General features: G+C 37.4%; 1 protein-coding gene across 2 annotated transcripts; it reads left to right on the plus strand.

The window, feature by feature from the left end:
- The first annotated feature begins 1109 nt into the window (after positions 1 to 1109).
- Positions 1110 to 12911, plus strand: UFM1 (ubiquitin fold modifier 1). 2 transcript variants are annotated; one of them, XR_009530298.1, is made up of 7 exons: positions 1110 to 1296; positions 1372 to 1428; positions 4542 to 4599; positions 7948 to 7987; positions 9757 to 9789; positions 10964 to 11154; positions 11744 to 12911. XR_009530298.1 is itself a non-coding variant. In XM_060080072.1 (6 exons), coding segments are annotated over exons 1-6 (258 nt in total). In that variant the 5' UTR covers positions 1110 to 1294; the 3' UTR covers positions 11032 to 12911. The 2 variants fall into 2 exon arrangements, 1 of the variants encoding a protein (XP_059936055.1); XM_060080072.1 differs by having other exon boundaries at positions 10964 to 12911.
- Positions 12912 to 15625: the final 2714 nt, after the last annotated feature.

The following is a 15625-nucleotide window of genomic DNA, read 5'->3' on the forward strand; positions in this document are numbered from 1 at the left end:
TAACATAATATACTAAATATTAACAATTTTTTTCTATTATATTAGTGCCTACGTGTTTCCCATTTTGTCTATTTATTGCAATGTTTCTTAAAGAGGGAATCACAGACATCGTAAGAGAATGTTTGTCTTCTAGACACAGATGCTTAGATTTGTAATAAAATTTAGAGGACACACAGTCGTCTTCCCTCACTATATAAGAACCTGTGACTATTAGATCCTAGAGGGTTGGCACCTACCTACCTTACTCTTCCCGGCATACCAAGCGTTTAGCTTTAGTGCCTGACACATAGAAAGGATTCAAATTTCTTATTAAGCTGAATAAATGTGACCGGTGATAGGAAACCTAGTTCCCTGGTTTAATCCTATTAGACCCACATAACAAACTATTGAAATCTGTTCATGGATTAATCTTCTCAACTGGACTCCTCAAGTGCAGGGATCTTGTCTTTCTCTCACCAGCTTGATAAGTCCCTTAGCTGTTGAAATTAAAAATGTAAAAGAAAAAAAAATACGAGAAATCTACAAGATATAACATGATTAGGTTGCCGGACAGGCATAAAATATTAATATTAAAGCTAGGTGAGGGGCTTCCCTGGTGGCGCAGTGGTTAAGAGTCTGCCTGTCGATTCAGGGGATATGGGTTCGTGCCCCAGCCCAGGAGGATCGCGCATGCCGCGGAGCGGCTGGGCCCGTGAGCTATGGCCGCTGAGCCTGCGCGTCCGGAGCCTGTGCTCCGCAACGGGAGGGGCCGCAGCAGTGAGGGGCCCGCGTACCGCAACGGGGCCCGCGTACCGCCAAAAAAAAAAAAAAAAGAAAAAGTTAGGTGAGGATTCCAACTTCTAGAGCATCAATCGAGCTTCTCCGCGCTCAGGTTGCCTCGGCAACTTGGAAGAGCGCCCGCCTCCGGCCCCGCCCACCACCCCGCTCTTCACCCGCCTCCCAGGCCCCTTACTTCCGACCCGGGACCTGGAGTCCTGCTGTCTCTGCCTGTGCCTGTCTGCCTGACTGAAAATACAGAAGAAAATAACTGCAATTAGAAGAATATGCATTCCAAACGATCTGAAATTTGGTTTCAGAGATATACATGGAAAAGCAGTAGCTATCTGTAACTTGTAGGCTCCGCCCAGCGTGAGGATCTGGGCCCGATTTTTCAGGCAGTGCCTTGGACAACAGCAACCTTGGAGGACCCCAGCGTGCCGAAGGAGACGTGGGCCTGAGTGGGGCTAGACGCCGCAGAGGAAGTGGGGCTGCTGGACAGAGTTGGCGTGCTGTTTGTGTCCAGACCGGCTGCACCATGTAAGTGTTTGCTTTCCACCCGCCCCAGTCCCCGGTCCGGCTGCCTGACCTTAACTCTCCCGCTTTCTTCCACAGGTCGAAGGTTTCCTTTAAGATCACACTGACGTCGGACCCGCGGCTGCCGTACAAAGTGTGAGTAGCTCGGTCGCGGGGCGGGTGTGGGGGGGTCGCTATGGGCTGGGCGATATGAGCCTTCCCCGCAGCTTCCACACCAGCGGTCCGCGTTCCTTTCCTCCCCGGAGCTTCCCACATCCCACTCGAACTGAGATATCCTATAAGTGTCAGCTTGCCCGGGCGCGGGGCTGTGCGGGTATGTGTGCTGGGAACGTTGCTGGTGATTTGCGCTCTCTCTTTGGGGGCTGATGGAGCGGGAGGACGTGTGGACGGGGCTCTGGTGATTTGCTGGCGTCCTTAAAACAGTCTCAATCTGCTCGTGATGAGGAAGGCCTTTCACCACTTTGACCAGCTGTTAGAGGAAGTAAGGGAAAGCATCCCAGTCCAGGTTCCGAAGTTACTAGAACAGTCAGGCTCCTGATACTCGTTGAGTGTGACTCACTCGATAGTTGGGCTTCACAAAGTAGAGAGATTACTTTCTCTCTCATCTTTAATTTTACCCTTTACATTGGATTGTTTTCATCAACGTGTAAGTTGGCTCTAGAAAAAAAGAATAAGAAGGAGGGAGGGAGAATGATGAAGTAGTAGAGCAGCATCGGTATCTATGAGCGCCTGGAACGTGGTACCAGTTCACTCAGTATGTGTTGACTGAATGAATTTAGCAGCACACTTCTAGTTCAGTGTGTGTATAGTTGTATGTATGGATAATTTGTGTATGGGTGTGTGTATATAAAATAGACATAACACATGTATGGGTGTGTCAGGGTAATTATGTTATGTTTCCTATTCAAAGTAATGGTATCTAGTATTTGAGTACTAGTAAAAGCAGCTCTGAGATTTGTGGGAAAACATGCTTTAACTTTTTAAGGCCACTTTTCACTTGTCAGGCAGGTAAATACATACTTCGATAGAGAAATGTTCCTTGAGTTGCTACTAGTTGAATTCTAAGAAAGATGTTTCAGTCCTGGATTTATTCGGGGGAATATCCGGGTTTTTATTGTTTGTTTTGTTTTTTTGTTCGTTGATAGATTCCCTGTTGGTATTGCTACTTGGTTATAGAAATGTTGAAATCAAACATTCTCTTTCATATACAGGATGCGTTAAAAAAACACCTTTGACTCTTTCAGTCTAATTCCAGTGTTTCCAGTCTTACTCCCCACCTCTTCCCCCTCACCCCACCCCCGGCTACTCACCACCACCATCACTTAATCAAAGTTTCAGCCATCCTGTTCCCAAATTGACAAGCAAGTCGTTTTGGATCCTCCCTGTCTGGCACACGTTCTCTTGTGTGCTTCTAATGTAGTTTCGTGACTACCACTTCCTGACAACATCCTTTAATGATCAAAATTTCACCTCTGAGACAATTTCTGTGATGATCTAGGGAGTTCATTTCACCCTTCCCTAGTGTCCTATAGAAACTTTGTTTTTATTCTTTATAATAACACTTGTCAAGTTATGCCATAGTTCTGTTTATGTGAAATATTTATTTAAAAAAACAAATTTTGCCAGTAATTTACTTTAAAAGTTCATTTTAATATGCAGGATAGTTCCTATTTTTTCAAAACACCAATATAATGTAAGCGTAAGTTTTACAAAATGATGTGACAGGCAAACACAAGAGCTTCAAATCTAGGTAAGGTTTCTAGAGTTGCAGTAACTCCCAGTCGCTCTGCAATTTTCTGCCAATTAGAACATGCACTAAAGTATGTTTTTATTTTCTGTTTTATTGGATTTTCTTTGGGCAGTCTCACCAATTTAATATGCAGATAGAAACTTATGTTAATGAATATCAACATGGCATTTATATGATACAAGGACACTTCCAGTCTCTAGTCCAAAAGTGAATTGAAACTGCAAACTTTTAGAAGTTCTCCTCTAGAGTTTTAGGACGGTGAGTCTCAGGTTCTAAACTATAAATAAACTACAGAAATACTTGCAAAGTACTGTTCCCAGCTTTGTAAACTTTTACATTGCCAGTTTATTAGATACTTTTTAATCAAATGGCTATCCTTTAGAATTTTTTTTCTCTCTTTTTATTCCATATAAAAAAGGAAAGGGGAAAAAAATGACATCTCTTTTCACTCTTCAGCAGTATTCGGGGGGAGTGGACTCGGGCAGCTGAGAAATCTATTAACACTTTCCTTACTGAAAGTCACTGTAATGTGCTGTGTCAGATATAATGATTTTTATATTCAGCACTAGATCTGTCGACTAAGTGAGGGGATGGTACATATACCTGAGGGTGCTACATAGTAGTAGTTGGTATTAAGTCGTTAGAGAGCAATACAGTGGTGACAAATAGAGAAGTTTCAAAGAGAAATGTTAGCTTTCCCTACTTTGAAAGAGGATTTGATCTTTAATCATTGTAATTTATTTTACATTGGGACTCTTATTTATCTTATTTAAGTTATTTCTGTGTCTTTGAGTGCTTCCTTAAGGTATAATGTCAATTATTTTTGAGTGTTTAAGTTGGGAAATTGATGCGGATTGACTGTTATTGGCGCTCTTTAATATACTTGCCACTGTACAGGTCAGTTAACAAAATCACACGTCACTCTCTGAAATGTTTGTATTGAGTGAGCCCATTTTCAAATGACATAAAGGTGGAAAATCACTTAACATTTTGCCATAGTAAACATACTCATTTTCATCAACTTGGACTACTATTTTAGACTTGATGATTGAAACTTCACAGAAAGCTTCGTGAAAAGACTTACGATCTGATGATGCCTCCCAGGTAGCCTCTTCTTCTAATGAAAATGATCGCATTCTTGCATGGGATGAACTGGAGGCGGCAAAGTGTACTGAAGACTGAGGAGAGATTCAGCTTTTTTAAATCCATCTCTAGAAACAAGAAGCAACCTACACGCTAGACCTCTTTGTATCAAAGTATGAAGCATGTACAAATCCACACCTATGTAGGTTATTCATTTTCACATGGAGCTGAGGGCACCATCTCAGCAATAAGGCTAATAATTGCTTTCTTTTTTGGTAGAGTCAATGAGCATAGTATGCAATCATAATAGCCAACCTCAGACTTAAAAGACAGCTTTGTCAGTAGCCGAAATAAGTAACAAAGGACCTAAAAAAAAAACCTCAGCCTTTTAAAAGATTCTTTTTAATTCTTGCAGACTCAGTGTTCCTGAAAGTACACCTTTTACAGCAGTCTTAAAGTTTGCAGCAGAAGAAGTAAGTATAGAAATTGGAACAACCTGTAGAGAGTGCAGTTTAGTGATGTGTCTCAAAAATCTGCATGCATCTTGACCCACCACTGCCACATGGGTTCATTACTAGGTTTACGCTGTCAAAAAGTTAAGCCTCACTTATAGATAAAAGTAGAGTGAAAGTTGAGACTCGCCGATAAAAGAATGACTTAAACAAATTGACACATCTATTTAATGTAACCATTGAAAATTATAAGGACAATTTTTATTGAAATTGAAAAGATAGTGATGATATGTCAATTTTTAAAAAAACATTATATCACACTGTAATCTGTATGCCTGTGTTTTTACTAGCTTTGATTCTAGAAGTACAATTTTATTATAATATTTATCTTATTTTTCAAATTTTCTCTATAAAGCATGTGGACTGTCAGTAAAATTTATTGTTTTTAAAAGTGTTTTTATAGATACGTTTGGGTTTCTGTTTTTAAGAAATAAAATTCTTTCATCAGAATTTTTTATCAGAGGCATCTGTAAAGTAACTCTTTGGACTTGACAATAAGAAGAGAAACTTGGTCTGGTGGAAGTGACCTGAAAATGTGATTTAGGAGACTTAGCATTCCTCTTTTAACTGTGTCATTAATTATCTGTTTGACGTGGGGCCAGCCCACGAATTTCTTCCTTAAATTTCTTAATGTGTAAAATGGGAATAGTTAATGCCTTCCCTTCCTACCCGATTAAGTGATTTTGTGTAAAAATATGATAGCATTACTAAAATTTTGTGAAGTTAAAGGTGCAGTGCAGGTACAGAGTAACCCAACTCAGACTATTTAGTTCGAAATCTTACAGGTTTACAGTCACAGAAAAAAATTCAGTAATTAAATAAATAAGAAACCGGCTTAATCCATAGTCCGGCCCTGTACTTAAGGAATTAATGGAAAATCAGCCAGCCCATCAGTGCTTCCGGCTCCTTATAGACTATTGTCAGGGACCACCGCCATCGCTCATCACTCGTTCAGAGTTAAACTGAAAAGTGGTATCACTTGCTTTATTGTCAGTTTGGATCTATCCTTCATGCAGAAAGAATAACTAAAAAGAGGTGGGGAACAAATCTGAACCCAGCATCATTACTTTTTGTTACACAGATCACTTGGTTGAAATACTCCTGGTTTGTGGCCTAGCAGGTTCCACAGATTCCAATTTAAGAAGTAGATCTCTTCAAGCTATAATTAATATTTATTATTAAAATTTGTAATTATTTTATAGGGTGTCCTTTTACAAGGCAAAGGCATTGTTGTGATCTGGGTCTTCTAGTAAAGCTTGTGAAAATCCTAACAGATGTGCAACAGAAAATGAACAAACTTCACACAACCACATGTATTGATTAAGGTTTTAGTGTACCTTTTAATTATAATGAGTCACGAGTGTTACACACTTAGAAAGGATATAGCTTTAAGGCAGCAGTGAGAAGGCCTTTCACAAGATGACATTGTAGACTCTTTCAGTAAGGATAAGATTTGACTTAAGAAACCAGAAGTCTATGGATATAAATCCCTAGTAAGATTCTCTTAATAAAAAATAAAATCCCCCAGCATATGACTGGGAATTAATTTAACTAAAGAATGAACTGTCAAAGCCTGAAAGAGCCTCTTAACATCCTAAATTATAAGACATATGGGATATGAGATAGAAATGAATGACAACTGAGGAACATAAAGTGCACTTCGCATCTGGGAAAAAACTTGTCAGTACTGTAGAAAGAAGTGGTAGTTACTGTATGTACATCACTGCTAATGCTTCCCCAGATGTCGCTGCTACGTGCTGGAAAAGGAAGAAATTATGTCTGCAGTTGCTTTTGATTTTTAATGTCACAAAATATGTTACCCCTAAGAAAACGCATAGCTTATCTTAAAATGGACATAACTAAGCATAACAAATAGAAACTTTGTCATATTCAAGTTTTAGAAATCTGAAATTGCCTATAATTAATTTAGGTGTTGGATAAAATTTTAATAAGTATTACAGCCTCTATAAAAACTTTTGAAGTATTTTTAAATTTATTAAAGTGCATTTTGAAGTTACTTTAAATTAGGTTTATTTAAAAATTTTAAAACTTTAAAAGGACATTTACGCTTAAGAATGTGCCATATGAACAGTAAAATTATTTGCTTTTTAGGTACATAAGCCTGTAACAAGTAATTGTTCTTATGCATAGTTAAGTTCTTATTTTAAAACTTGGCTGTTCAACTCATAAATTAAAATAAGCTTTTAGTTGTTTTTCTCAACTATGATACGTGACCACTATAAATACCGAGAGCAGCATTTCCCGGAGAGAGTGTTTTCCCCAGACCACCAGAACCACCAAAAAAAAAAAAAAAAAAAAAAACAAACCATTAAAAACTGGGATCAGTGGCCCAAAAGTATGGGAAACACATTATTGACTATTTTTTTGCCTGGAGTTAAATAAACTATATTAGCCTCATATTAAAGGATTTTGAAAAGACTAGTAGTTTAACTTAATGTTTTCCAAACTTATTTAATCACAAAACTCAACTGTAATATTTATAAAGTTAGTCCATGACATAGAAGTGCTTAATTAATATTTGTTGGAAGAATGAACTATGAGGACATGAACACACTTTGACAAATACTGGTCTCTGGAGCATTAAGAGGAGAATTCTACCTTTTAGCTACTAATAAGTTCCATACCACATTTCATTGATTGAGAAAGCTCTTCTTTTTACATCTCAGTGGTGTCTTCCTGTCATGCTTGGCCATGTGGCAGTCACATAATTGTCTAGTTGACATCACCTACTTGTACTTAGAGGTATCTCCTGGTGGCATAATTGGACTGTTGCAATCCCACGAGATTTAAGTCAGCAAATCATTTAAGGAGAACTTGAGGAAGGAATATGAGCCTTGGTTGGCCTCCCATTAAACACAAGAGAGCATTTGTTTGAACTTACTATTTCCACAAAGAAATTTGAGGGATATTCTAAGCGGTTGCTTTGCTTTTATTTTTGCTTATGTCTGAGCATTATATATGACAAAAGTAAATCATATCTAAGTCTGAAAGAGTAAACATTGGGTCATAGATTCATTGACAGTGTTTTTCTTTTTTTGTAGTGCATAAAAAAGATGCATTTTACAATGTGTGGTGTCCTAGATACAATGAAATGCAGTATTTAGAGAACAGTGTTGTCCTTTAAAGATAAAGCAAGTTATAGTATTCTTTGATGATGTTACTTATCCTAAAAGATAAATCACATTTTAGAATTATAGAGTTGATTATATGTACCCCATCCTTGCTAACCATCTTTCATAGTTAATATTATATGTATATATGTATTTTTTATCTTTTACTCCCTTTTAGTTTAAAGTTCCTGCAGCAACAAGTGCAATTATTACCAATGGTAAGAATTCATTTTAAAACTATGTATTAACTTTGAGTTATAGAAATTGTTTAAAAGAAACCAAATTAGTTAAAATTGACTTAAATATAAAAGGCTAAAACATATATCAAAATAAATGATATACTTAATTGTAAACACTAAGTCAAGGTTATTGTTCATAATTGTCTCTTCAGTTTTTTTTTGTGCTTTCGTTATATAGTACAGCACTTTATAATATCTTGTGTCCTTATAACTTCATAACAAATTATTATTTAAAATAACTTGTCATTTTATTTTAAAAGGGGTTTTGGGTTTTTTTTTAATAAGTTATATTGGTAAATGCCTTTAGAATATAGGAAGCTAAGCAGGAATGTACCTTTGCTATACCTTGTTATTGCTTTCCTGATAAACAATTTCTTATAGACTGCAATAATGAGGATTTTATCCAGTTAGATATATAAATTAAATTCTGAATATCTTAGGATACTACTAATAATTAAGTTTAATAGAAATAGCCCTATGAGAAAATGCTGAAACAAGATGAGGAATAAAGATTGCAGGGAATGCTTATTATCTTTCAAGAATACAAAATGGGCCTCCCTGGTGGCGCAAGTGGTTGAGAGTCCGCCTGCCGATGCAGGGGATACGGGTTCGTGCCCCGGTCTGGGAGGATCCCATATGCCGCGGAGCGGCTGGGCCCGTGAGCCATGGCCGCTGAGCCTGCGCGTCCGGAGCCTGTGCTCCGCAACGGGGGAGGCCACAACAGTGAGAGGCCCGCATACCGCAAAAAAAAAAAAAAAAAAAGAATACAAAGTAATATTCACAGGTACTGGTGAGTGGTTCGTGATTAGTTAAGATAGACTAAAAGAAGGTAGCTTTTTTTTAATGTTTTATTTATTTTATTTATTTATTTTTGGCTACGTTGGATCTTTGCTGCTGCGCGCGGGCTTTCTCTAGTTGCAGTGAGCAGGGGCTACTCTTCATTGTGGTGCGCAGGCTTCTCATTGTGGTGGCTTTTCTTGTTGCGGAGCATGGGCTCTAGGCACACGGGCTTCAGCAGTTGTGGCTCGCAGGCTCAGTAGTTGTGGCACGCGGGCTTAGTTGCTCGGTGGCATGTGGGATCTTCCCGGACCAGGGCTCGAACCTGTGTCCCCTGCATTGGCAGGCAGATTCTTAACCACTGCACCACCAGGGAAGCCCAAGAAGGTGGCTTTAATGTGCAGTAAGTAGTATGATGTAGTTTAGATATGATGGAATTTCTCATTCTGAAACATTCTGCATGCTGTCACATTGAAGTGTGTCTGTGTTTAGATGAAAACTATCTTACTCTTCTGGAAAGTTCTAAATTCACAAATGAATAGCTATTGGGAAAGTGCTTTGTAAACTTTTGTCAAGTGTCAGTGGAACTTACATCACTACGTGGGCTCTCCAGCCTTAGGATTTGATGCCTCAGAGCAATATTAAATGATTAATGACATACCTAAGGTGTTTTGGCTTTATTTTTCACTGGATGTGGCAAAATAGTATAAAAAACTATCTTCTTTGTAAAACTTACCAGGATCATTGTGTTGACAGATGTTCTTGTCTAATCCAGCAATATGTGTGAATACATAATAGTGAGAGATTTCAACAGATAACTCACCTGACAGATTGTCATTCGTGTTCTCAGTACAACTGTTTGGCTTATGCCTGTGTACACAGCAGCACTTTTTTGGCACAGTTCTCCTTGTTACTATTAAAGCCTTTTAGCTTTAGAAATAACTTAGATGATTTTACAACTTATTTTCTAGATGGAATAGGAATAAATCCTGCACAGACGGCTGGTGAGTATCTATCTGAAATCCATGGAGGTGTGGTGAGGCTACATTTATCAATTGATACTGAATGTTTAATTCATTCTAATTAGACTTGATAGGATTTAACCAAGGTAATAGTTGATTTTTAGGGATTGTATAGCAGTCTTTACCTATGTGTGTAAGTACTTTGTTTCTTTCTATGTATCAGTTATGTATGCTTTTGGCTACAAGAAAGAGAAAACCTGACCAATAAGCTTTAAAGGTATTTGATACATGTAACAAAAGGTCTGAAGATTGTGCTCTTATGGGAATAATGATTTTGAACTACGTCATAAGGTAGTTGTGAGGTAGTACATATAAAGTGCTTAAAAGTTTGCATTATTTATAGTAAGCATTCAATAAGTGCTGGCTATTATTATTTTAAAGAAGTACAGTCATTTAAATTTCACGGGGCCTAGTCTACACTCAGAGTTTCAAGCTGTTAACATTATACAGTGCTAAATATTGATGTCCTAACAAGCAGGAAGGGTAAAAGTAAACTTTTAAACAGGCAGTTGTATATTTGTGTTAGATGTACCTTCCCTAAGCATGATTTAATATAATGTAACCTCAGTCTTGAGGCTATTTTTTGAGAATCATAAGGCATTTTGTTGTATAGATGCCTTTAAACTTAGGTTTAAAGGTTTTGCTTTTCCTACTCTAGAAATGCCTGGTAGTTATATTAATTTGAATTACTGCTTACTCTGACATGTTGCCTTTTGGATTACCCTATAAAATTGAATTGTGGGCATCACGAGGTGTGAAGAAAATCTCAGCAGGCAACGCAGACCCAAAGTAGGTCAGGGTTTCTAAACTTCTGTCACTTGGGGTAGATTTAGATTTATTATTTTTCCTGCCCCTCGGTATTTTATTGTATATTAAAGTGAGTATTGATGGTTAAATTACCTTATGTTTTATTTGATGACTGGTTTTGGTAGTAGTTCTTTGGGTAGTGTTCTTATTTAAAATTTTCAAACATTTGTTGGGTTGTGAAGATGTGAGCGGTAGGCACAAGACTTAAGCCTGGACTGGGGTTCTAATGATCTTTGAGCTTTGTACCTACTTGACACTCCTTTGTTTCTTTTACATAATAATTGTTGAAATGTTAAGATAGTGTGTCATTTTTTAAATACCTAACTTTTTGTTTTGTTTGTTTGTATAGGAAATGTTTTTCTAAAGCATGGTTCAGAACTGCGAATAATTCCTAGAGATCGTGTTGGAAGTTGTTAATATCTGCTGCTTGGAACATAAAATCCCCTTCCAGAATAAATATTGGTATTGTTATTGTTGTAAAATTGGAATCAGGCATTTGAAATCCTATGAAGACACCAGTAGTTGATGAAGTAATGAAAGGTGACTGTCTGTCCCTTCTTGTTATTCACACTCTTCACATGAACAGGGGAGGCTTCTGCGTTGAGGGTCTCATCACCACAGAAGATCACATTACTACCTCACAGTACACACAGGTAGTTCATTGGGGGTAAATGGATTATCCAACTGTGTCTTATAACTGGAGGATACTTCTGATCATTCTTTCTGAGAACATTTGGAAAATTAAAATTTACTGAATCTTCCTATTTGTCTTTGAGTTAATAATGTAAAAAGATTATCAATCCATACGTGGCAGTTTGCTTGAGAGCATCTGACCTGCAGACACAAAAATAGTTGAATTCTTCATTAATATCGTTTATGATAAAGGATCACATCAATGAATAACTATCTTTTTATCATTTAGCTTGTTTTGAAGCTTCAGACTTCTTGAGTTCTTATAAATTTTAATTTAAAAATCAAAGGGCCAAAAATTGGATTTTCGATCTAGCCCCTTATGTGTAACATTGGTATCCCACGCCAAAGAGTTTAATTGAGACTAAAGTAGAAGCATCAGTTGCTGAATTATGCATTCCTTTATTGATCTCTTTTTTTAAAAAAACCTTTAAAACAGGAATCCTCAAGAAGCCATCTTTTTGAGGATAATATATCTAAATAGTGTCCAGGGAGAAAGTATTATCGTAAAGAGGATCTGACGTTCACAACAGAGCTCAAGGAAATGCTAATTGAAATGCTCACTAATTCTACTTACTGAAGACCCAACATTTAAGGAAGTGTGAAGATTAGTTACTGGAGTGAATAAGAAGCTCGGAAAGGAAGATGGGGAAGCCCAGATGACCAGGCCTCTAGTAAGAAGGAAAGAAACAAAGATGAAGGGGAGGAGAAAGCTGTAACGAGTGTCACAGAAAAGGCCAAACTGGGTAGACAGAACTGCAGAGGCTGTGTTGGGAAGAACTGCAAGGAAAATAAAATACTTGACATTGCTATAAGGAGCAGAAGGCAATCAGAGAAAGCAAAGCCTAGGCCTTGTCAACATACAGATTTCAGAATTCCCCGTAGAGAATCTAAAGAATGATATGCATAAGGGAAGATTTGGTTTGCCCTTAGAGAGGACATCAGTATCTGTGCACATCTTGGAAGGTGAAACGAAGGCTCGTAGTGATTGAAAACCAGTGCTTGACTTGCTGTATTCTGGATGGTAAGCTCTGGAGGCAGGCCTGGTGTCTGTCTTGCTCTTTCTAGGCCTGAAAATGTAGGCCTTCAATGAATATGTGTAGAATTATTCATGAATAAAGTATTTCTAAGACCAATTTTTATCCAAGTGTGCATAGGCTCTAGGTTCATGGGGAAAAAAATAATGCAACAGAATCAGTATCCGAAGAGTAATATTGGTTAAGTTTAAGGAAGTAACTAGATATTGTTCATATATTTGACAAATGAACAGCAGGATTCTGAATTGTAAAGGGAAAAAAAATTGTGCTGAGGTAGTGTGTTGCTAATGTTTGGGGAATTTTTTATTTTTATAAACAAAGTCTGACGCTTAAAGACTCCTGGTCTTTAACAACGTTAAGCCTCAGTTAACCAGAAATTTATGAATACCCAGTTTTCTGCATTTTTTTGTTTTATTTAGATTTTCCCCATTCTGTTTCTAGCACAAAATTCTGCCTAATTTGTTACATTAATAAGTTTTATGATGTCTTCTACCATAATTTGTTTAATATTTTTGTTCTTTGGTTGGAAAATTGTATTGCAGTAAGGTCTTAAAAAATATTTTCTTAAAGAACTAGATGTTTTGTTATTAAATAAATGTGATCTGTAACTTCTTTGTGCAGAATGTTTTGAAGTGTTGTATTTAGTTTAAATGCTTTATTGGTACTCCTGTGAAAATACATTTTCTTATACCATAAACCATATTGTCTACTCTTATTATTAGTTTTTAATTAGCGCACCTGTTGAGCCAGTATATAACAAATGTAGCCAAAAAAAAAAAAAAACAAAGGGCAAAAATGATTAATGGCTATAGGTCTTAGAAATGAATATATATTTCCAAATGCCAGTCCATTTGGAAAAAAATTCAAGTTACAGTGTCTATAGTAAGTGTTTAGGTTGGTGGGTCCTAAATAAACCTGGGGTGATTATCAGAATCACCTCAGAAATGATAAATACAGATTTCTGGAAGCCACCCCTAAAGTTCTTACTCATTAAATCTGGAATGATGTTTAAGAATTTCTGTTTATAAAAGCAGTCCTGATGGATTTCTGCTTTGCAGCTCAGTTTGAGAATTAATGATAACTTTTCACTTTGTAGATGAACAAAATGCAGTGTAAGGGGTCAGAGTAACTAGAATATGTTCTAGAATCTTGGGATGTGTACATCCCACTGCTTGTCCCTCCAGTAGCTAAGTGCAGAGATGCTGTAACAGTCTCTCTCACTCACCGGTAGTAAAGCCTCCTTTTAAAGTGTTCCACATCCAATAGTTTTTTGGATATTTTATTTCTTAAGGTTAGTTATTTGAAAGAAAAGCCAGTGGGAAGAAAACTCAGTCCAATTTAAGCTCCCCGGTTCCCAAATTAAGACATTAAAAATACCCACCATGTTTTTACCCAAAGACCTAGAAATATTTGTAACTTGAAAGCATTTATGTACTGTAATGGAGCACTTATAAATTAACTGACCAATTATTAGTGTTTCCAAGGCTATTTATAAACTGCATATTACATATGTAAATCATATGTGTGTGTATGTATACATATATCTATTTTATGTATTTACCTATGGAATTAGTGGGTATATATATACACATATAATTTACATATGTAACTCATCTAAAAGAAATGTATTGCACAAATATGTATTGAATATGAATACACAGTTTCAATATGTATTGAACATCAAATTTTTTTTTTTTTTTTTTTGCGGAACGCGGGCCTCTCACTGTTGTGGCCTCTCCCGTTGCGGAGCACAGGCTCCGGACGCACAGGCTCAGTGGCCATGGCTCACGGGCCTAGCCACTCCGCGGCATGTGGGATCTTCCCGGACCGGGGCACGAACCCGTGTCCCCTGCATCGGCAGGCGGACTCTCAACCACTGTGCCACCAGGGAAGCCCCGAACATCAAATATTTCGATATTTACTTTCACATGTCTCATTCTTCACAACAATGCCAAATTATTCCCATTTTCCTGAAGAAAAAAGAGGCTTAAAGAGGTTGAGATTTAAGATTTGACTCCTTGTTTGACTTTGGAACTCTCCATATCATACTGGGAGAATTTTTCAGTATCTTTTTCACAATATACTAGATCTATATTGAATTATAAATTTAAAAATATAAGAGAAATGTGTCAGGCCTAAATTCTCATTTCAGAGTACCAAATATGTGTGTAATCATGAATGGCATTACTTACTAATGGTGTAAATATGGTGTGATTGTAGGACATTAAGTAAAAACCAATCAAATAAAGGTAATTATGAGTCTGGTGTGACTCCATCGGGTGGCTTGGTGGGAGTAGGACTGTGGCCCCGCGTTCATCAGCCCCATCAGACAATTTATGTTTTGAACCTTGTGTATCTTGCAGATGCAGCTACAAGATTAGCTCCCTAGTAACCTGCTCTTCCCACCAGACTCGCCTGTAAGCCCCTCCAATACAGAAATTCTGGAAGTACCCTCTGATAGTGCCGGGGATGGATAAATCAGTATTTAAACCAGGCTGTTTAATTAAACCATTAATTGAAATAAACATTCTCAAAGAGCTCAATCTGTCCAAACTATTAGCCACATCTACCTACCTAAGCCAGGCATTTGAAACTCATTGGATTCTCGCCTTTATCTTGCCTTAGCAAACAATCATAAAATTCGATTGATTCTGTTTACAGATTATAATCTCATAGCCATCTCCATGATCTAAAGCCCTCAGTTTCTCATATATGCTATTATAAAAGCCTCTAGTCTCCATTTCCTTTTCCACACTTTCGTTGTAATGAGCTTTGTGACATGGAAATATGATCATGTAGTTCCACTAATCAAAATCCCCCTGAACAAAAATGTATACTTCTCATGACATCTGTGGCCCTTCTTGAACTGGTCTTTGAACTGTTCAGAGTCATCTGTTACTGCTACTCTCTTTCGTACAGTTTCCTTCTCCAATTCACACTGCAGCTACACTGAACTACAAATAATATTTAGTATCTGATGTGCCGTATTATGCCTCCATGCCTTTGCTTTCTCCCTTTGCCTGCAAAGCCTCAGACTCATTCTTCAAGTTTAGAAGCCATGGAGCCTTTGCTCACTCCTCCCAAGTAGAGTTAGGTGTTTAGCTCTCTAAGCACCCATTTCATTTTGTACGTTCCTCCATTACAACAATTATTAAATACAGAATTATATTTGTCTCTGATTTAAACTATAAATTTTATAAAACAAGGTCATGACTGACACTGGATTTCCAAAATTACCTTGCCCATAGCAGGTACCCAGTAAGGACTTTATAATCAAAAGACTG

The sequence above is a fragment of the Mesoplodon densirostris genome, chromosome 17 (assembly GCF_025265405.1).
Source record: "Mesoplodon densirostris isolate mMesDen1 chromosome 17, mMesDen1 primary haplotype, whole genome shotgun sequence".
Lineage (NCBI taxonomy): Eukaryota > Metazoa > Chordata > Mammalia > Artiodactyla > Ziphiidae > Mesoplodon > Mesoplodon densirostris.

Coding starts and splice junctions, on each gene's coding strand:
- UFM1 (XM_060080072.1), top strand. Junction 1,429..4,541: donor CCGCGGCTGCCGTACAAAGT/GTGAGTAGCTCG, acceptor TAATTCTTGCAG/ACTCAGTGTTCCTGAAAGTA. Junction 9,790..10,963: donor AAATCCTGCACAGACGGCTG/GTGAGTATCTAT, acceptor TTGTTTGTATAG/GAAATGTTTTTCTAAAGCAT.